We start from the raw sequence: 22,127 nt of genomic DNA on the forward strand, positions 1-22,127 counted from the left end.
TTGCTATCAGATTTTATTATTGCTCGTACCGGCTGAGCTGTATAGCCTTCTCATAGCTAATGCAGTCGTCCCAAATTCATAGTAATAAAAGCTTTATAGGCCTACGTTCTCAGTCTGCAGAGTATGCAGCACAAATCGGGCAGGACAATTTGTGTAGAGCAGGGGCTGAGCTGGGCAGGAGGGTCTCTGCCTCTCCGAGGCCTCAGGCAAGCAAACCCAGGTCAGCCAGAGTGCCAGAAACCTCCACGGGCACCTGGCTTTTCCTCTACGTCTGTGAAGTTGTTGCTTATGGCTCTGAATACTTAGGGCAACTTTTGCCACGTTTTGCTGCTTGTGAAAGAGCAGGGCCTGGTCCTGAGCTGCGGGTGCTGCAAGCTGGGAGGGCTGCCCCAACCGCTGGAGCTGTTGTCCCTTTGCTGCTTCCTGCTTTGTTGTGGCAGATCATCCGTCGATACTTTCCTTTTCTATGTGGGCGCACACAGGGCAGCCTTGCAGGAGGGTTTGTGAGGAGGCTTTCGGTCCCCAGAGCTCTCCACGGGACGTGCCTGGTGAGGAAAGTTTCTCAGGGGCCTGACTCAGCTGAGCAGCAGCATTGCTCTCTAGAAACCAGAATTACCATCAAGCCTCTCTTGAAAGTGAAGTTTGCCTGCATCTCTGTTCCCTCAGCTGCTGGGTGTGTGCAAGTGAAACAGGGCTCAGGGCTCATCCACAGTGCACCTGGGCTTTTGTTGGCCCCCCGACACGAGCTGGGAGCCCAGCAGCGTGCGGGTACCTGCCCCTAGGGCAAGCACCGGGTTTGGTTTGAAAGAACCTGATGGGAACCATAACTAAATCAGTGAAAGCAAAGCGAGAGGAACACTGCCTGAAAGGAACAGATGGGAAGGAGACTTTCTGTTTCTACGTGACCTACCAGAGAGAGACAAATCTTAACAGAGTGTAATTGCTCGGACATGAAGCAGTATTAACAGGTGACCGTGCAGTAATAAATACCATCCGAGTGTCAGAGGGTTTGCTGTGAGGAAGCAAAGGTCTCGCTGCAGCTGCGAGCGGGAACCTCAGCAGGAATGGGAGTTCAGCACAAAGGAAACATCGTCTCAAGGCAGAGCCTTTCTTCTGCCATCTGACCATTAATATAACGCACGCTCACACCAGGATGACAGGCTGATGAACCTGGCTGGCACTCGGTCTCTGGGCAGACGAGGTTCCCCCTGGCCCGGTGTTGGTACCTGGCAGCTCTGAGCGGGAGCAGGGCCAGCCTGTGCTCCGTGCTCCAGCTGCCAGAGGTAAACACCATAACCACTTCCTTTGTTGCTTCTTCCTTCACCATTTATTTTTCCCTTATTAGGCTAAAGTTTCTTCCTCATCGAGCATAACATTTACATTCCAAAACCCCATCCTAAGGCCTACAAAAATATCTGTGAAAATCTCCTCGCTTTGAATGCGTCCCCTCTGGCCATCCTCCTACCAGCCTCGGGCTTCCCTCCGGGACAGGAGGCGTTTCCTCCTGCGCTCTGCACAGCTCCTGGCACCCTGGGGACCTGCAGGGAAAGGTCAGCGACTTCCCCTCGCCGGGCAGCTGGCCGGAAAGCGCTGCGGCTCCGCATCTGGAGCTGCCCGGCCAGTGGAGCCTGCACCGAGCAGGCTGGGCCCGGGTGGGTGCCCGGGGGTGGCAGTGACAGGCGGCTCGCCGGGTGCTGATTATAGCTATTGTTTCTCCAGAGACACATCTGGGCTTTTATTTTTCGGCCGTGTCCAGCTGCATGAAGAAACTGCACCCCCCTCCCCCCCCCCAGCCGTCATCAAAGGAGTAATTGGGTATAATTGAAGCCCCAGAAGATGTTTCTCTATCTCTGTGCTTCATCTGCGCTCTGAGGAAGCGCCTTACTTTGGAAAACACTTCAGATAAAGAAAATTGGCCACCTCCTGCAATTGCAGCCCTTGTGCTCCAGTTGTGGCGAGCCTCCCCTTACAGGGGGGCGTGAGAGGGGCCTGGGACCCCAGCCGCTGCTCACCCTGTCCTGCAGCCCCAGGGACACAGCGTGACAGCACAGCCAAAAAGGAAGTTTGATACTGCGATGAGACACTGCCAAAGTATTCAGAAGTAATTGCAACAGCCTGTCCACTCACCCTTCTTCCTCCCTGCGCTGCGAGCACAGCTGTGGCTCGGGCAGTGGGACCTGCGCTGTCAGTGTCTGCTCCCTGAACAGGGAGGTGGCATCCAGTGGAAAAGAGCACGTTGCTGCTGCTGTGAAAGGTTCTGACTCTGCCTCATGGCATGGCACGGTGGTGGCTGGGTAGCCTTGTGCATGCCAGGGTTTATTTCTGATCCCAGGAGCGACTTGAACCATTTTTCCCAGTGGGGCTGTGCCCCAGCTGCCCAGTCCTTTCCAGCTGCCACTTCTCTGTTCAGTCTGTGCTGCTCGCTTGGAAAATCCAAGTCAGAAACCTCAGCTCAGCGTGAATCACCGCCTTTACAACCACCTTTTCCATTCCCGCGTCCTTCCCGCTCCTAGATTTCTCTCCGGACCATTAAAAGCTCCCTCCAGAGACTGGCTGCCGGCTCTGCTGTCCCCAGCTGCACTCGCTGGCTCTGCCGGGGCACTGGGCTGTGCAGAGCCACGCTGGGTGCCGGGATGTTCCTGCCTGCACGTGGCAGAGGCACGCTCTGCAGACCGCAGCGCACAGGCTTACACTCGCTCTGCGAGCAGCAGCCCTTTCGCCTGAGTCATCGCATCTGTGCCAGTGGGGTGTTATTATTTAAAACGAGCCCGACCTCCAGGCAGGCCACGCCACCAGGTCTTGCCGTCGCCCTTTCTGGCAGATCCTTCCCAGCAAGGGATGCTAACTGGGGCCGCTCTTCCCTGCCTGGGCAGGATCTGGGGAAATGCAGCCGCGGCTCGCAGCCCCCTCTGGTGGCACTTGCCAAATGCTGGCGAAGGTCTCTGGAGACGGCTTGGGCTCCAAAACCAGGCAGGAGGCTGCAAACTGGGGACAGCTCCGAGCTGCCAAGTCCGATTCTTCTTCCTGTGCTTGGATCCCCATGTCAGGCCCTGGGGGTTTCCAGAAAAAGAAACTGCGGCCACCATTAGGAGGAAATTTGTGCAGTTGTGACTGTGGCCTCATAAAAACCTGCAATACAGTGATGCCGAGAGAGGAGAACCACATTGGGCATCCTGGTGTGCACCCGAGATGGGACAGACACAGCAGGAGATAGCCCAGCTCCCAGCTCACGGGGCAGAGGGGACCAGGGGGCGACGTCGGAAGGTGCCACACACCCGGTGCCCATCTCGGGGAGTTATCTCCCAGGAGATGCTGGCAATAACTCACCGGTGCCTTGCCAAAGCCTGTGCTTCCAGGAGTGAGGCACTGGGACGCGACACAGCTCTGTGTCCTTCCTGCAGAGCAGCGCAGGCACTGGCCCCAGCCCCGTGCCCGTGAGCTGGGGGAGTTCAGGGGGATTCTTCACCAGGCTGCAGTGGGAAGCGACTGGGTCTCCTGCAAGGCTGTGACTTTGCGGAGGGAGGAAGTCAGAGATGAGATGTTAAGGAAAGCATTTGCTTGCTCATACATTTGTGGCATGGGTAGCCAGAAGCAACATTTCTAACGTACAGGAAATCATTCAGTCTGGGTAACATGACACTGCAGCTCAACTTGTCTTCAAATGAGCTTCTGCTGGTTTTGAACTCCGTGCAGTATCCGCTGTATGGTTCATAATTCCTGTCCAGCCCCAGTCATTTCCCAAAACAAGACAAAAAGAGCGGGCTAGCCTCAGTGACGTTTGACCAGCTCGGGGTGATTCACATCTCTGGACTCTGCTGCCCATCTGCGGAGCTGAGAGGGCTCAGCTCGCTCCGTGGCTCTCCTGAGGGGATCAGGCTGTGTCCAGCCTGTGAGGTGGGCGAGGGCATGCTCTTGGGGTCTCCAATGTCACACTGCTCACCAGCATCCAGTGCATCCTCTGGGTTTGTAGAGGCTCATCCCAAACAGGTGGCCTCAGGTGCCTAAGTGCCAGTAGGGATCTGAGCCTTCATCACTTTTTTGGCATCATACAGTGGGGTTAGCAGGCACTTGTGTGTCATGGGTTTGCTGTCTGGATGCAGGAGTTAGAAGGTTTAGTGGTGTGAGGGGGGACCAGAATGATATTTTAGAAAGCATCCTTTTTGGATAAGAACCAGATGCAAAGCCTGGTAAAGGCAGCAGGAGGTTTTACCTTGATTTCCATAGGAACTGAATTAGGCTTTTAATGAGCAACTGTTTGCCTTAGCTGCACGCAGCCTTTTTCATGGATATCATGCCTATTGTTAGGCTGTAGCAGAGGAGTGACAGACTCACCAGCAGCATCAGGGCTGGGAGTTGTGAGATTTGGGTCCTTCCCCTTCCCTGCTATTGATTTACTGTTACTGCATTCACAAATCATTTTAAATTCCTCACCCTATAAAGAAGAGGTGCCCACCTGGGCATCTGCAGGCACAAAACCCAGTCCAGATAGCAACAGTGCCTTACACATCCCCTGCCAAAGGTTGCCGTGTTGCAGCATCACTCAGGGCCAGGTCAGAGCGCCGCAAACGACAATTGGTTCCTTCCCAGCCTTTCTGGCTGGGTGTGAATCCTGCAATTAAATATGAATGCGAAATAAAAAGAACAGACTGCGAAGAGCAGACTGAAAACAGAAGAAATTGCTGGCTGCTCTTGGCCGGAGCTCAGCACAGAGCTTGTTTGAAAGACCTGGGAGAGGTGAGGTTTAGTAGGAGGCAAGTTCTCCCTTTTCTTTAAACCAAGCGGCTGCACATTACGGTGACTGGCAATGTAATGATACGTTGCAAAGCACAGCCTGGTGATCCTGGAATTCCTTATAAGTTAATAGCAGTCATGGTCCACTAATCACAGCTAGGATGTTTTAAGCAACTGTCTTTGATATATCAGCTCAGGCACCGCGGAAAGGCCTCCTGATGCTGGCCTAGCACGTAGATCATTAGAAAGAGTGGGTGACCTGGTTGTGTGGTTGGTTTTGCGTTGAATCCCAAAGGGTTCGTGGGACCCATGTACAGCATCGCTGAGCAGTCCCAGTCCAGCAGGGTAGTGGGGGTTTCAAGGTCGCACCAGGACAGATGTGGAGATACTCGTGTCTAACAAATGGCTATAGAGGCAGAGCCTGAAGCAGTGGGGTCTGACAGCAGAAATCCTATGCCAAGGACTTACTAAGCCCTGATACAAATGGCACAGCCGGCGGCAGGGTCTCACTCCCTTCAGAGGCACCGAAGGCAGAGGTGGGTGTGGGAGAGCCCCGTGCCTGCCGAGACCGTGCTGCTTGCACGGGAAGCAGCCGATGTGTCAGAAACCCCCCGGGAGCCCGCAGAGCCGGGGGTTGTTGACGGATGTCCAGCAAGAAGGAGGACCCCCCCCGTCGCCTGCTGCCAGCAGGAGATTTTATGCATGTGTTCAGCTTCCTTCCTCTTCCGCGAGCGTTAGTGTGAGGCATTATTTATGTTGTTATTTTGCAGAGAAAGGGGAAGGTGTAACGCCTGGCTGGCACACGTTGTGCCTTTGGTAATGCTGATGTTAGGCTGATAAGCTGAGCAGGAACAAGGTCTGGGATCTCCATCAGCAGAGGGGACTGACTCCCCATTGATCTCTGCTCACTGCACCTTGTTGAAGTTTTTTGACCCATTTGATTTCTTAGGTTTTCTTTTGTGAAAACCCTCTGATTTTTCTGCCGCTCGGGAGCAAAACACATCTCTGTGTCTTTAAATATGGCAGATGGGGATTTCTTCAGATGTCCAACAACTCAATTGATGGAGACCTCAGGAGACCTCTCCCCTTCCCTGTCCCCCTTCTCAGCCTGTCTTTTCATCTGCAATCTGGAGATGTAAGGGCTATAGTAATAGAGTGTCAGAGGAAGTAATTGATTCATCACACGCCGAGAGAGGAGTCTGTTGCCTTCGGTGTCAATGGAGCTGAACCGCAGCCGGGAAGGGTGAGGGCGGCTTGTAAACACTCCATGGCTGAGCTGGCAGGACAAAGCAGGCGCGCCGCCGAGGGGGTGACACAAAGGGTAGCTTCAAAGCAAAGCTCCCCGAACAAAGCAGCGCCGGGGCCGCGTCTGGGGGAGAAACGGGGATGCTCCCGTCAGCTTGCACCCTCATCCGGGCGTTCAGTGCGCTCAGCCCCGCGGCGAGGCTCGGTTCAGCTGCAAGGATTTGGGGGCTGAAGGCGGTGGGAGACAGCGCACAGCATGCGAGGTGGGGTCGGGCAGGATTGGTGCGCTGCTGGCCCCAGGCTGCTGTCCTCTGAGCCAGCTCCGTGAGGTTTCAGTGGAGGTGCTCGAACAGCAGCGGCTGCAGGCAGCAGGCTCTGCTTCCCAGCCTCCCAGCCCTGAGGCTGGGCTGCGAGCTGGCCCTGTCTGAGATGCTGTGGGGTCAGAAAGCTGTCCCGAGGCGGGCCGGTTGCGGGGAGACCCCTCGTCATTAAGGAGGGATGGAGGCGGCCAGCAGCGGGAAGGGGCTGGTCAGGGCGCAGTTCCTGCAACCTCGTTTCTACCATCACAGCTTAATGATGTGTTTGTTTCGGTTCTGTGCTGAGAAAAGCCAGTGCAAATGAGTGATAGGTGGAAAGCCGAGCTGCAAAGCTCCCAGCTGATCCTGGTTATTACCAGCTCCTTCGTTCTTCGCGGCATGTTGTGTCTGAGGCCACGACTGACACCGTGCCAGTGAGGCACAACGGGACTTGGCCTGCTACATCTCCGTGGAGGGTGTTGTCCTCGGGGTGGGGGCAGCACAGCAGAGCTCGTGGGCATCCCCTCCTCTTCCTCAGCAGCCATCATCCAGCCCTGACCTTCATCCCCTGTGGCCAACCTGGCCCAGAGCTGGTCCCCATCTAGTGCCTGGGCTGTCAGGCACTGCTTGCTGGCATCAGGAGCTGGAGATGGGAGCCTGCTCCCCTGCTTCCCCCACTGCCAAGCGAATGTTTGCCCTCTCCCTTCTGCCTGGTCTGCTGCTGTTTGGCAGTAAATTTTCCTCTCGTGGTTGTTATCTTTTATTATTACATTTTTTTTCTTTCTGTTAGTGATCAAGTTGCCTGCGAGTGGTGACAGTAAGATGACACAGAAAGCAAAGTCTAATTTTTTCCACAGATGGATTGTAGCAGAAGGAGGAAAGTGCAAATGTAGTTTCTCAAGTGTCCTGCATTTTGGGGGTATGAAAGGGCTGTGAGTTGCTTCAGTTCCCTTGCAGCAGCAACAGAAGGCAGAACGCCATGGGAAGGGGGGCTATTCTTAACACACTTTATATATATTTTATTCGTGGTCTCACCGTGATTTCCCCCCTCCCAAGAAAGACTACCAAAGACATCTTGCAACGAACGACCCCTGTAGCTAAAGATAGAAGGGTGAGGAATTTATAGAGATGGTTTTGGAGACAGAAATAAAATTAAACAGCCATGTGTAACTCCTGAACAACAGCCTGCAGAAAACCCCTAAAGTGCACATTAGCACATCTTGTTTTCTTATATAATGAACGGTTTTCCAGACATGCCCCAGATGAGAGCACTTCTCTACTCCAACGCGCCTTTCCGCAGCGATCTGGCAACACAGCTTGAAGAAGGCAGCCTGAGGATGAGCGGCAACGCGTGGGGAGCCTTTGCTCCCCCGCCTCGGGGGGGGCAGCAGCATGCAGCGTGGTAGGAGCTGAAACTCCCTCCTGAATCAGAACTCGCCACAGGAGCAGTTTACAGATCTGTTTTATTCTTTCCTTTGCAAGCTGTATTTTGGCTACCTTTTTTTTTTTTTTTTCCCCTGCATAACTTAACAGTTACTGCTGAGGCTCTTCCTATCAGTGGTGCTTGTACGGGGGTGAAAACAGTCCAAGGAATAAAAATAGAGGCTATTTGTAGTTTCCATTTTTTGTCTTCAAGACATTTTTGAAGAAGTTTTCCAATCTGTTAGGGTTATTTTCTCTCTCTCTGTCTCTGTCTCTCTCTCTCCTTTTATTTTTTTATTTTTTTTATTGGATGACTGGATTTTTCTCATTTCTCAGAAATTCTGGTTAGATTTTTGAGGAGATAAAAGAATCCAAAGCACAGTGGAATGATTACAAAACCCCACAATACTGCGGTTACACAAGACATAATTGGATGCAACAAATTCAAAACAAACTTCCGAGAAACCCTAAGCAATTATGCGCCCCCCAGGCCTGCCTCTCCCTCTGCTGCCACCAGATTTTAATAGTTTTAGTCTCTAAAATCCAGTGAAATCCCTTCAGATGCAGAGCAATGATAGCCTATTTGTGTCTGTTGTTGCCAGGGGTAGTTACTTATCAGGGCAAAAGCAGGGCAAGCTCTGGGTGCATCTTTTGCCTCGGTATGGAGACAAGCAGCCCCACAAGCTGCAGGCTGAGCCCAGATGCACCTCGTGCCTTCAGCCGCCCAAAGGTCAGAGCAGGGGAGCAATTAACCCTGTCCCAGGATGGGTGCAATGAGTGTTTCCACTGAGAGCACCAGGCATTCATTTAGTTGGCTGAAGCTGGATATGATACAAGCTTTTTAGGTCTATGCAAATCCGTACCAGGCTCCATGAGGACTGATTCTCGTCTTGCCCCAGGATAAATTAGGAGTGATTACCCTTAAAATGATGAGTTACACAGGTGTAAAACCAGTTCAAGTCAAAGGAGAATCCAATTCATCTGCTGTATTTATAATTAATTACTCTGATTAAGGGCTGGCAGCTAGGATCAAACTTCATTGCTCTTGTTTCATCAGATAGCAGAGGTGTTTGCATCTGCTATTGTGGCTATGAAAAAAATGCTATTTCAAAGTCCCCAGTAGTTTCTGCAGCAATTTAACCTTTGAAGGGTATGTCCTGCAGTTGCTCGAGATTGTATAAACATCACAGGAAAGTTTTCTCGTCTTTCACAACGTAACCACCCATGAAATGAGGATTTGGTTTGAAGGTGGCATAAGAAAGAGCATGAAGATGGGTGGTGACACAGAAAAATTGACTAAGGCAGCTAGCATGTAATGGACATTAATTCTAGCTGCCTCTTGATTGCAAAACAAGCCCCGTGCTGCTGGTTCACCATTTCTTAACCATATACACCGCAGCTGCTAACTCATTGCTAAGCAGCAGCCTTTTCTTAGAGCACATTTAAAAAAACCTTAAGCTTTTTATAACAATTTCTGAGAAACAAACCAGCCTTTCAAAGGGAACGATTGCATTTACCAGCCGACATTTGTGGCTAAGCAGGTTCCTGCCTTCCCCTAGCTATCCGCGGAGTATTAATGTCTGCTCAACTTCCCTGGCGTTGCAGTTTCTCTTCATATCCTTAGCAGATGCATTCGAGATACGGCGACATATGGTTCAAGCAGACCAGAGGTCTCGAAGGCTCAAGTCAACACTGGGCATTCCCAAATTTGGGGCTGTTGGCATGCAGTCAGTACCTATTTGTCTCTCCGTCTATCTAGGCCAGACTCCTCTAATATAATATAATCTGTCTAATCAAGGCTGGCTTCTATTCCTGGCTGTGCCGTGAGCTTCCTCTGTGACCTTGGGCTAGCCACTGCTCCTCGCTGCCTCCCCACCTCGCAGGGTCTCGTGAGGATCCCTTCATTAATGTTTGCCAGGTGCAGTCGTGAGCCCCATGGAAATGCCTATAAATAACAGCTCCAAATTAAACGTCGGGGAAGTTCAGGTTTGAGCCTTGCAACTCTCTCCCACCCTGGCAAGCCCTGGAACTGGGCTTTAGCTGTGTGTGAGCCCTCACCTCCTGCAAATGATAGCTCTGAGAAAACTGCCAGCCAGGCCGGAGCTTGGTCTGGGAAGCCAGCCCTCCTCAGGCTTTGAAGCAAAGCTTGCCCACATTTGTGTGTTGGGAGGACCGGTGCTCTGCCTGTAAACATATAAACGATTTGTCATTCACATTTCTCTCCATCCTAAGCTAACGTCCCTGTAATGCCCTTGAAGCGTGTGTCAGTGAGGAAGGACTTGGCATCTCCTAGGATGTGGGGCTCAGGGGCAATGGGTTTGTTGATTGTCATGGAGCAGTCTGGGTCCCAAAACAGTGCTTTTTGCCAAATTGCGTGCCTCGGGAAAGGAGCACCCAGAGGAACGGCGCAGGCTCTGGTGCTGCTCCCCAAGTGGGTCCTGGTGCTCCTGAGCTCACGGGTGGGTGCCTGGGAGCTCTGTGCTGGCCTCGGGGAGCCGTGGAGCATGGCTGAGCAGCCAGGGAGCACATCAGCTATTTCACAGCAGAAAGGGACTGAAAAGGTGGAGGTCTCCTCACCACCGCAACTGGGGCTTGTTGGCCTTTGTTGTGCCTCGCAGCCTTTCTGCAGCAAAGTGACTTAGGGAAAATCAAGAGAAAGAAGAGACTGGGAAGCAGGGAGGGTTGACTGGGGGAAAAAGCAAGCGAGCATGAGTAATACACGCATTAGAAGTGCTTTATAATTAGTTTATAAAAGCTCTCTTAACATCAGCAAAGCACTTTCTACTAAAAACCTTTAATAAAAGCGCAGCAATATTTGTAAGCATTGTATGTTTTCCGTTTAATTCTGTTAAACAGCTACAAGAAGTGCGTCTAAGCAATGCACTTCCCTCCTTTCTCAACCCCCCATTGTCTGGGAAGTTAAAAGCACTCCAGCTTCGCCTCCCTGCCTTAAAACTCCCCAGTGAAAAGCACTGCGTTTGAGGTGGTTTCAAACCAACTGGCTGCCCTTCCCACTCAAGCAGCAGCCGAAAATATCCTTCTGCTGGAGGGGCAGCCAGCTGCGGTCACCTTCTCTGCGAGAAGACTTGGTTAATCCACTGACCACGGCTGTGGGTTACGGATGCCGCACCCTGCCCTCGCGTATTTACGGTCGGCTCGTGGGAGCAGTGCCTAGACGGGGAGAAGTGGCCATGAAAAGTGACCTTGGAAGTGGCAGCCTGCCCAGCAGAGGGGTCAGCCCGCGAGGATGTTGGTGCACATTGACTGAAGCAAAGGATCTGGTTATATGAGTGAAATGCAAATTGCTGGGTGCTGGTCAAGGCAGTGTGGATGCCTTTGCTGCGTAAATGTGTCCCACCCAGCCGCGCACTACTCTGTAATTATCTGGGAATGAAATGGTTAGAGCAAAAAGCATCCCCAGGGTGGGGTTTTTCTTCCTTCCAATTTCTCTTCTTGTTTTTCACACGGGAAGAACGAAGCCTGGAAACGATGCTTACGCCTAACAGAAGCAAAGGCCTGGCCAAACTAGATCTTAACATGGCCAGTGACCCAACGTGAGGAGAATGGGGTTTATCAGCTTGTGTGGTGGTGGGCCAAGGCATGGACACGACTGAAGCACACGGTGCCAAAAGAGTCGGTGCCGGGGATTAGCTGGTATTCTCGCTGAAGTTTGCGAGTCTCGTGTTTTGGACCGGGTGCCTTTGGTGTTTCGTTTTTAAAGCCTAAGGCTTAATCACAATGTTGGAGAGAAAGGAGGTGCTCCCCCTCCTCTGGGCAGGAGTTATCTCCTGCCTGTAATACTCTCCCAGTTCACGCTCTGTTTATATGACCTGAAGAAAGAGAGTTTTGCCTTATGAGGAACAGAGGGCTTGGGCCAAGTTTCTTTAGCTAGGAACAAAAACTCTTACGTGTTTATATTCATTTTATATTTGGCAAAAACGATTCCCTGACCTTCTCCTAGGGGCTTTTTTAGTTGTTTGTAACATTTGATTTATTAAGGATTAGCTCCACTAGGAGAAGGCTCGGTTAGATGCTTGGATGAAGCCAAACAGGGTTTAATTCAGAGAGAGGCAAATATTTCCTGATGGTTTACATACTAGATTCATTCTTTTAATTTTCCATTTGCGGATTGCCCAAGAGCAGCTTGCAATATTCCCAAATTGTACGTATTATTGGAAGTTATTCACCCATTCAATAAGCAAATATTTCTTGGTCCAGAATTTGTTTCTGAAATTGCCAGGGCTGCTGCAGCACTGGGTGGTTTGGGAAGCCCCGTGAGGGTGTTTGGTGTTGGCTCCAGCAGAAGCTGTGATCGTTGCAGGCCAGGAGCTGAGGCTGTGGCTGGTGTTTGCGGGTTACAACCCCACGAGGACACAAACAGATGTGTTGCCCTGGGATGCAGCTAGCTAACCTGTGCCTGTGCCATGCAAATGGCAGCTTTTCCAATTCAGTACATTACCTGTGTTTTGCCAGTGTTCATGTTTTTAACAAATGCATTTTTGCTGCATATTCACCATTTCACTAGTCGCCAGCAGTCCTGTAGCCCAGACGTGTGCTTCAGCTGTGGAAGGGCTGCACACACAGCGAGATCAAGCAGTTATTTAGAGAACAAAATGTCCCTGCTGTTTGTTCAGCGCTACTTTAAACAAATAGACAAACAAGGAGGAAAAAATTCTACTTAAAAGAAGCACTAACACTGCCCTCTATGTTCTCCCCCTGGGGAGAGGACGGGAGCAAACCACAGATGATGGACATTAGTGGGGTCACAGAGGGTGCCGCTGGATGGTGTTCGGGTAGTGAGGGGTCAGGAGGTGATGGGGAGCTGCCCGGGGTTAAGAGAGAGCAGGGGAGCAGACCATCAGCTACATCCCCACCAGCGAAGCCAAACGCTCTTCCTGTGCCAGTGCCTGGTTTCAGGACCGCTTGGATTTCACCTTGGCCAAGCCGATTGCATTTGTAATGAAGTTAAGGGCTGGGTGATTAGAGCTAACTCAGTGCTTGGTCCAGCGTAGGCAGGATTTTATCTGCAGGCATTTTGCTTTTGGCTCCCAGCCCGATTCAGTCCCAGAAAGGAGCGAAAGCGAAGCTGTCCGGGCCATCTTTCTTTGTGGAGGAGCACACCGAGTCCCTGTAAGTTTGTTTTGAGGTTGTTGCCCGCCAATGTGTGCTGTGCAGATCAGGAACGAGTCACATGAGGATCACTCTGTGTCCAGCGAGCTACTTCTCCTTTCAACTCTAGATTCCCGAGCAGGAGATCTCGTGACAAAGAAGAAAGGCAGATTTCTGGCAGCGAGGAGACGCTGCTTCCCTCCGCAGCCCCGCGAGGAGAGCTGCAGCGTGTTGTTCAAACAGGTTGATACAAAGCGAGTCAGCAGTAGAGGAGAGATGGGCAGTTTCTGTAAATAGCAGCGTGCTGGCCAGAGACAGGAGAAGAGGGGCGGGAGAGCGCGGGTGTTAGGAGGCAGCTGAAGAACAAGATGTTCGCAGAAAAGCTGTTTGTTTCTTCGCAGCACGCAGAGCCTGATACTACCTTGCCGTTAGTCATGGCCTGGATGAAAATACAAAGGGATCTGTGGGAGTTTCCCCTTCCAGCCAGACTTTGCACCGAGCTTTTGTCTCTGCAGTGGGAGGCAGTTCTTCCAAATGTGCCTGGAGGGCAGGAGGAGCCTTGCCAGGTGGCAAAGGCAGGCAGAGGTTGCAGGAGGGACGCCGGGTCAGGCAGTGGTGAATGTGGTTACCCAGCTCTTCATGCAGCAGTTCTCACCCACAGAAGACTTCGTTGGCACTTAATAGAAGGGCCTTACTGTCCAAGCGCTAAATAAATATGCTAGCCACACTTGTTAAGGACCAGTGTGGTGTCAGAGAGTGCACAACGTAACTACCCGCTCGCATTGATTGAACATCGACTATTTCTTTAATGTCTGTGCGTGCTTGGCCAAATCCCACCTGGAGAGAGGAATAAACTGAGCTGTGCTAAGTGGCACAGCGGCACTTACAGAGAGAGGCTAGGGAAGGAGAGCAGCCCAGGAGAGCTGTAGCTGAGGTTCCCCCACACCAGAGACTTGTGACAATACAGGCAAATTGTGTCCTAAATTTTGCAAGTTGTTTCTGAAGTGGATGTGGGCACAGCAAATTGGTGATGTGAGGAGCAACAGGGAAAGGGACTTAAATGTAGTCAGCCAGACAAAAGGGAAAAATGTAAGTGTGTGCATATGTGTGAGTGACAGGGTCCCAGGAACCTGTCTGGAAGATAGTTCTGTGCAACATGCAAATAAACAAACGTTTTGTGTTTGTCCCCAGCATCCTGCAGCATGTCCCTGGCAGATGGTTTTAATGCCTTTTCACCTGCCTCCACAGGTACGACTTCATCGAGATCCGAGACGGGGACAGCGAAGCAGCAGACCTGCTGGGCAAACACTGTGGGAACATAGCACCTCCTACCATCATCTCTTCTGGCTCCTCTCTCTACATCAAGTTCACCTCAGACTACGCGCGGCAAGGTGCCGGCTTCTCCCTGCGCTATGAGATCTACAAGACAGGTCAGTGTCCGAGTCAGTGCCTGTCTCCCAGGCCGTTTGTCACAGTCGTCTTCACAAGGAGATGTTGGCCACCTTTTCAATGTGATTTTTAGCATGTTCTCCACAGATGAAGGGCTTTTCTTTTTTTTTTTTTTTTTCCTTTAATTTAAGCAAGTCTATTCCATCACAGTTACAAGAAGGTGAAGATGTTAGTTGCACATGATGGTACATTTTTGGATCGTAGTGTGGCATCAGAAGCAGGATTCCTTGCTAAATGCCCTCTTGAATTCAAGGACTTAGAAACATCTCTTTTCCTCATGGCATGTGTAAAGCTTGTTAGGGCTAAGTGGGGATTGTCCCTCTGTTAGGAGCGTACGGAGCTCCCCCTCCTGTGGAGCTGCAATTCAGGACTGATTAATGACGCTGTGTTTTCTCTCCCTGGAAGCCGGGTTTGTAGCTGGGGAGGTCTGGCGCTCAGGGGACTGCTGTCAGCTGTGCCGTACGGGGGCCGAGACGGCGCCTTCCCGGGCAGATATGAGAGGAACTATTCATAATTCTGTTTAATACCAAACTATTATTGAGGAAAGTAAAAGCTGCTCAAAGGCCTTTTAATAGTGTTTCTGTCTAAATATTTGTCAGGATTGTGTGTCTGGGAAGGAGGCTTGAGAACATAAAACCCGCTCTGTGTGCGCTGTGTGTGCGGGTGAGCGAGGTGTGCCTGGTGCCGAGGGAACGAGAGCATGTTCCGCATGGAGATGCAGGTGCCCGCTCTGTGCCCACATTCCTGTGTTGCGCGTTGGAAGAAAACACACACAGCTTTCACGTCATCACAGCCAGCAAGAAAAAAATACCTGTGCCTGTTAAGGAATCAGAAAAGAGCACCAGAGGGTGACTTACCCAGGCACCAGTGCCCAGGGTTCACGTTGAGGACAGAGGTTCACAGGCACCCCCCAGCGTGGTCACAGGTGGATGTGAATGTGGAGACCTTGCTGCACAGGGACAGGAATGGGATACCCCAAATTTATTGTGAAATGGTGAGGACAGGGGATGTCTGGAGGTTCTCGTGATTTAGGAAAGTGCTGTTGGTGATAGCTGCCTGGGCTGCATAGCCAACCATTGAGCTGGTCTGCTGCAGCCACCTGAGGCCACTGCTGTTTGTTAGTGGTTGAGATGTGGACTGGTCCTGGTGGAGTTTAGTGGCTTAGCTGACTGTTGGGATTTGCTGAGGCCAATTGCCAGCAGGAAAGATGGCAAAGAGTGCCTGTGTTCAGGTGGGAAGACAGCTGACTCTCCTCAGCGTCCCTTGCCACTCCCTCCCTGTACACACACACCCCTCTGAGCCCAAAGACTCTGCACTGAGTTGTGCTTGTCCCAGGTCAGGTCCATGCCCTGCCTCAGGGCACGGAGCAGGATGGAGTGGTGCACCTGGCAGAGGTGGCCAGGCCAGGAAGGAAGGGATGGGACAGCTGGCAGGATCGCTGCCTGCCAGGGTGGGAGCCAGGACGCTGCCAAATTCATGGGAGAAGAAGATTTTGTTGCTGCTGGCAGGGAGGGAGGGGAAGCAAGGGCTGCTGTGGGAGATGGTGTTGGTTGGAGGCTGGAGATGAGCTTGTGTCCCTTGATGTAGGTCCCTGCAGAGCTGCCCCCACAGCTGAAGTCGTGCTGGCACATCCCCAGCCACCATTCCCCTGTTGCCAGCAGCCATCCCCTCCAGAGATAGCCACGCTTTCTTCCAGCCACAGCCCATGAAATCCAGGCTGGCAAGGCAGGTTTCAGCACAGGGGCAGGGGTGAGCGTGTGATCAGGAGCACCGCAGCCCTCCTCGCCTGCGTGGCCCCTGGCCCCGACAGAGCTCCCAGGAGAGCGGTGGCCGTGCTGCTGCAGGGCCACTGCATCCGAGCCAACCTTGCCTTTTGTTTTCAGACACAGGCACAGGGAAGATTCAGTCTGAGCTGCCAGGGCAGCCAGCAAGGGTGTCATCAGCTTTAAAGGTCATCGGATTGTTATTGTCCAGATGAGTAAAGGCAGCATTGCAGCAGCTTCTTTCTTCCTTACAGGTGACCTACAAAAACAACACGTTTCAACTGAGCATTTATTTCCACACCTTGTCTAAATTTCCCTTATCACCGTGTGCAAGAGGAGCGATCTGCATACAAACAGCTGCATACCAGCCTCCGAGTCCCCTGATGGGTATCAGTCAGCGGTCTGGGGGCTGACAAAGGAGCCGTCTGCCCTGGCTGGTTCAGGCTCCCTGCTGCTCGCTTTGTGAGTCAGCTTGGCAGAGCTGGCCTGAGCCCTCCATCGCTGGGCATCAAAGTCTCCTCTCAGGCTGGTCGGTGCTGCTGAAGCCAGCAGGACTCCTGTTTATTATCTGCAGCTTCCTTATGAAAAGCTGATCCTTGTTTGCTGCTATCAGCCAAACTGTAGACAAAGATGCCAAATCTGATAAGAGCCCCACACGAGGAAACTTGTTATCGAACACGGTGACATAGTTACGTCTCTCTCCTGTCTCCAGAGGACAGTCTCTGACTCCAAACTCTGGGTTTACTCTTTGATTTTCTCCCCAGCTCGGAGCTTGCCTTAGTTTCTGTTTATCTGTTTGTCTTGTAGCTGTTCAGAATGAAGTACGCCCTTATCCCCATTCACAGCATTATGCTGTGATTTGCGTTTGGCCTCATTTTTTGCCTCTGTGTTTTACCCCACAGGTTCCCACCAGAGAAGCCGGTTGCTTCATTAGGTAGTCAATTAAGAGACCCTCCTGAGCAGCTCTCCAGCTAGGCGCTGCATAATGCGGGGCCGGGATCCTGCCATTACTGCAGGCTGCTGGCCTGACTCCTGTAGGTTAATGCAGAATTGAATAACAAGTCTCCCATTAGCCCGGGGAAGGCTCGTGCTGCCTGGAAGAGCCGGAGCAGAAGGGTTTGCAGAGGAGAAGGCGGGTGTCCCAGCTAAACCGAAGCAGAAACCTTTGTTAGCGCCGGGTTGCAGCCGTGGCCGCAAGCCCCTGCAACATCTCCTCTCCCCTCCAATAGCTCCAGGCTGCAGATTTCTGTTGGCCATTGTCCTGCCTCCACAGAGCAGCGGTTTCAAAGTCACCGTGGTATGAATAAGGCACAAATTCCCCTTTCCCCAGCCACCCCGAGGCACCTTGGCTCTCGGAGAGGGGGCACCGAGCTGCGGCAGGGGCCAGCGCGGGGGTCAGTGATAAATAAGAGGCGACATTGTCCGCCCGGCTCACGATGCGAGGGTCTTCCTGAAGGATAGAAATAACTTGCATTTCTGGTGCGGGCGGCTGAGCCTGTGAGAAAGAGGGCTCTGTTCCCCCTCTCAGCAGAGCCCCGCCACAGCCCCGGTACCCCCGCCTCGCCCCAGACGTAAGCTGGAGCTGCAGGGCTCAGGGCAGCGCAGGCTGACCGCGTGCCTCCCAAGGGTTTCCGAGGCTCCCAGCTGACAGCAGAGACATTGGCACTCCCCAGCCCCTCTGGGTCCTTTTGCTGTCTAAATATTTGCACTTCCGGATTTTCTCAAGAGGAAACTGAGGCATAGATGTCCCTGCCAGAGGGAGAGAGGTTGCAGGAGACCAGCCCCCGGGGAGAGCTTTCTCCAGAGACCGTGTTCCCATTGCTCTTCTCTTGTCCCCTCCCAGGACAGTCCTCTCCCTGGATGGGAGCTCCTCCATCTGGGCTTTGGGGTGGGGGACCCAGGTCTCCCAGCAGGTCACTGAAGCCCAGGCTGGCTCAGTGTGGCCTCCCAGGGCCACTACCTGGGCATGGGGGACACAGCAGGGGTTGGTTTGGCACATCACAGCCCTGGCTTTGAGTGGCTTTGGGTGGGATCTCCTTCCTAGACAAGTTTTTGGAGTAATTGGCAAGGGGATCAACAGAGGCATATGGGTTATGTTTCCAGAGCTGTCTGAGGGATTTAGACACATACTGTCCACTCCAGTGAGTGCACAGACTGTATTTCTCCACCCACAGAAAGCTTTGAAAATCACACTCTCCATCCTTGCAGGCAATTCACACAGCTCTTGGGCCACAGAAAATGTCCAGAAGTGAATGCACAAACCATCAAAGATCGTGCTGTTGCCACAGCATGTCAAGCTGTCAGGATGAAGCTGCATTGTTAAGACTGTGTTTTTTTTCCTGCCACTACAGGTTCCGAGGACTGCTCCAGAAACTTCACTGCCTCCAACGGCACTATTGAGTCTCCAGGTTTCCCTGACAAATATCCACACAACCTGGACTGTGTCTTCACCATCATAGCCAAGCCAAAGACAGAAATCCTCCTCCACTTTCTGCTCTTCGACCTCGAGCATGATCCACTGCAAGCAGGGGAGGGAGACTGCAAGTACGACTGGCTGGACATCTGGGATGGCATCCCTCAAGGTAAGCCGTGGGGTGCCACGCCAGCATCTTCAGCTTCTCTTAGCGTCTCACAAAGCTCCAAAACTCTGTGGTCTGTTTCTTAAGACCAAAGGTACCTAACCTTAGGCATGGCTGCAGCATTGCCTCCCACTGGGCACACTCCTTGGTTGGCCATGGGAGTGATGTGCTTGCAGAAAGCTGCATGCATTAATCCTGAAACTGCTGCTCTGCTGTAACCACTGATCTGAAGAGTCCCATGGGACACTCCCAGGTGCCACTGGTCCTCTCTAAGAGAAGGGCAGAGAGTTCATGCATGCTTATCTCCCTACGCTGTACCAACACTGTGAAATAGAGCAAATTGGAGCGTTTCCCAGCAATTGCAGAGCAATGTTTGCTGCAGTGGATATTTCCGCACAGCACGCTGCCTGGCACTGGGCCAGGGGATGTAAAAAATAGCCCATCCCCAAAGCCTTTCTTTCATCCCAGTCGGTCCTGCTAAGGCATCCCTGCTGAGAGATGCCAATCTGCTGCTGACCCAGGAAGCTGGTGGAGAGGCAGGCATTACCTTTGCTGCTCTTTCTTTTGCAGTTGGCCCCTTGATAGGCAGGTACTGTGGCACTAAGATGCCATCAGACATCCGCTCAACCACCGGCGTCCTCTCGCTCACCTTCCACACTGACCTAGCGGTGGCTAAAGATGGTTTCTCTGCTCAGTACTACTTGATCCAACAGGAAGTTCCTGAAAGTAAGTTGGGAATGTGGGAGTGTGTCTTGGGCAGTCGTGTTGCCCATTTTACCCAAGTTCTTCCCTTGCAAGAGTGTGGCAGGCAGAAGCGTGTCCAAGGGCTTATTTCCCACTGGCAATAGTGACAGAGTTATGCTGTCTGCTGTTTCTCACAGAAATGAAATTTAAGGAAGAATCACATTCTCAGACCTTTCCTTAACTTTTCCCTTGCTCACAAAGCCTTCACACTGCTTTGGGATAGAATCCCTTGTGTATGTGCTCAGCCCAAAGGATTTAGGGCAAGACTTCAGCCCAGCGGGTTTGGTAGAATCATTAAAACATTAGGGAAAATCTCTACAGTTTTCCCAAAATTTTCAGCCCCAAAGTACAAATTGTAATTTCATGTCTAATTAAGGAATGTCTAGAGCTCCAAGTTCAAACCAAAATTTGTTTTAAATCCCTTACTAAGGGAGAGGAACTGAACTGGTGTGAGGACAAAAAGTTGTGTTTTGAGAGCATTTTGATTCTTTGTGGTAACACTTGCAGGCTAGGAAAGATTCAGTTGGTTTTCCCTTCATATTTTTTCATCAGAGCTACAGTTCTCAACCTCTGTTAGCCGTGAACATGTGATACAACAGAAGAAGCCTTCAGGACACCCTTCAGTCCCAGAGAAAGAGAGGAGGTCTCTGCCCCTAGGCTGAGTCCATGACAGAGAGCAGGGTAGAGAAGGGGTTGTGCAAGGCTGGGGGCAGCTGGGTTACAGCCTCTTGCTCCACAGCTGAGTTAAGGACGTCTCTGCTGAGACTCTGGGAGTTACAGACAAGCACGAGCTCTTCACCGTTACATATTTCCACACTCTGTTGATCTGTTCTTTAATCCCCTTTCTATTCTGTTCTTTAAAAAGTCTGGGAAATAAAACATTAATAAGACACAAAGCTTGAGAAATCAAGCACAAGAACTCTTAAAGGGTTAGGCCTGTTTTGATTCACACTGGTGTAAACTGAAACTTTAATGATACCACTGAGATCTTAACTTGGCCCATCATGTCCACATGGGGTGGACTTGGCCACACTAAAAACAAACAGTTTGGTGGAGCCCCATTGGCTTACAGCAGCGGCGGGCTTTGTCCCACACAGTATTTCCTATCACTGTTTTCTTTGTTATTGTTTTTATAGGACAGCTGCCATAAAATATATGAGATGTGCAATAAGATTGGGCTAATTGTGACTTTTAAAAGCCTTAGAAGTGAGGAAACACAAATAAAAGCATACCAGAGCCTTTCATGTCTGTGGCTGGTCAATGCGCATGGGCCTGACCTCCCATATAGCGCACGCACACATCCATACACGTCCAGGCTCTCACATGCACGCAGAACCATTAGGCCTGCCTGCTCCAGGCCGTGACGTTCCTGTTGGCAGCACAGCATTGAGTGCCCTCCCGTTGTGCCTGCCGACACTCCTTGCCTTGTCGGTGCTCAGTTTTCACCTCCAGCCTTCCAGAACTTCATGGCAAGGGGACCTGGGGCATCTTGCTGGAGATGGGGAGAGGAAAGGGACAGAACAGTGTGTCAAAACTGTGCAAAGGCAGACAAAATAGAGAAAAGGAGACAGATCTGCACTGTATTAATTTTCTGAGGGCCATGCAAACATAAAGCTGCCCTGTCTTTAATTTTGCAGTGCCATCTGTGAACATGCACAGCGCACAAGATGGTGCAGATCTGCTCATCTTTCCAGGCAGACAGCTTCGCTCGGGGTTAGCCGGGGAGGATAGTTCAGGGCTGCCTTCCACTTGGGAGTGCAATGCAGAGACTGTAAGCTGATCCGTGCGTGTGTGTGTGTGTTCCCGCTCCAGACTTCCAGTGCAACGTGCCGCTGGGGATGGAGTCTGGCAGGATCTCCAACATGCAGATCAGTGCCTCTTCCACCTACTCGGATGGGCGATGGACACCCCAGCAGAGCCGGCTCAACAGCGATGACAACGGCTGGACCCCCAATGTAGACAGCAACAAAGAGTACCTCCAGGTTTGTGTGCTTTCCCCTCCCCTCGCCTCCTCCCACTCCACCAAATGGAGTGTCGTGCTGTTAAACTGACCTTTGACCATAAGGCTTGTTGAATTTTTTATTGCCTGTGTGGCTCACGGGGAGCGAGCAGCAGGGGAGCTGCGGTGTCTCCGTGAAACAAGGCGGGCTGGCTCTCCCATTAGTCTGCACGAGGGCTGGCTCGACCCGCTGTCCTTCTCCCACCCCCCTCCTTCCTGCCCAAAACTTTGATGAACTTTCCAGCGTACTGACAGAAATGGAGAGACCTCTGCCACTTACAAGGGCCACTGACTGCCACTGGCCTGAGGACCAACGTCTCCAGGAGGCACGTGGAAAAACGGCTAAAATGATATTTATCTCATCGGAGAGTGAGCGGGCTGAATGTCAGGCAGGGGGGTGTCAGAGCCAAGGCTTTCCCTAGGACCTGGTTAGATCCTCTGTGTCTGTCCACGTGAGGTTTCTGGCTGTCTCATTGCCGTGAGACATTGCTTGCTAAAGGGCACTAGGAACGGGCGGTGGTGAATGTCGCTGCCTCGAGCAGACATCTCATTCTTCATTCATGGCAGTGCTACCAAGCCAGCTCTGCTGACCTTTCTTAACCCACACTGTAAAAAAAAAAAAAAAAAGCACGAAAGGGAAAACCAGGAACTGTAGCACTTGCTAATTGGGCATCGTGCTTTTATTTTACATGGAAAGGCAGCCCTTGTCCTGTTTCAGTGGACACGAGCTTCCAGGTTCTGTGCAGATCCTGTTGCTTGGTCTGAGGCAGGAAGAAGGCTTTGTGGTGGT

General features: G+C 51.9%; 1 protein-coding gene across 8 annotated transcripts in view; it reads left to right on the forward strand.

Moving 5' to 3' along the window:
- The window catches only part of NRP2 (neuropilin 2), an 83,858-nt gene that overhangs the window by 12,693 nt on the left and 49,038 nt on the right, over positions 1–22,127 (forward strand). For all 8 annotated transcript variants that reach the window (XM_068685933.1, XM_068685936.1, XM_068685934.1 and 5 more), the window contains exons 3-6: positions 14,052–14,233; positions 18,367–18,597; positions 19,165–19,320; positions 21,151–21,320. In XM_068685933.1, coding sequence (XP_068542034.1) covers positions 14,052–14,233; positions 18,367–18,597; positions 19,165–19,320; positions 21,151–21,320 — 739 coding nt within the window. The remainder of the gene's footprint in view (positions 1–14,051; positions 14,234–18,366; positions 18,598–19,164; positions 19,321–21,150; positions 21,321–22,127) is intronic.

The sequence above is a fragment of the Anas acuta genome, chromosome 6, assembly GCF_963932015.1.
Source record: "Anas acuta chromosome 6, bAnaAcu1.1, whole genome shotgun sequence".
NCBI classification, from domain to species: Eukaryota; Metazoa; Chordata; class Aves; order Anseriformes; family Anatidae; genus Anas; species Anas acuta.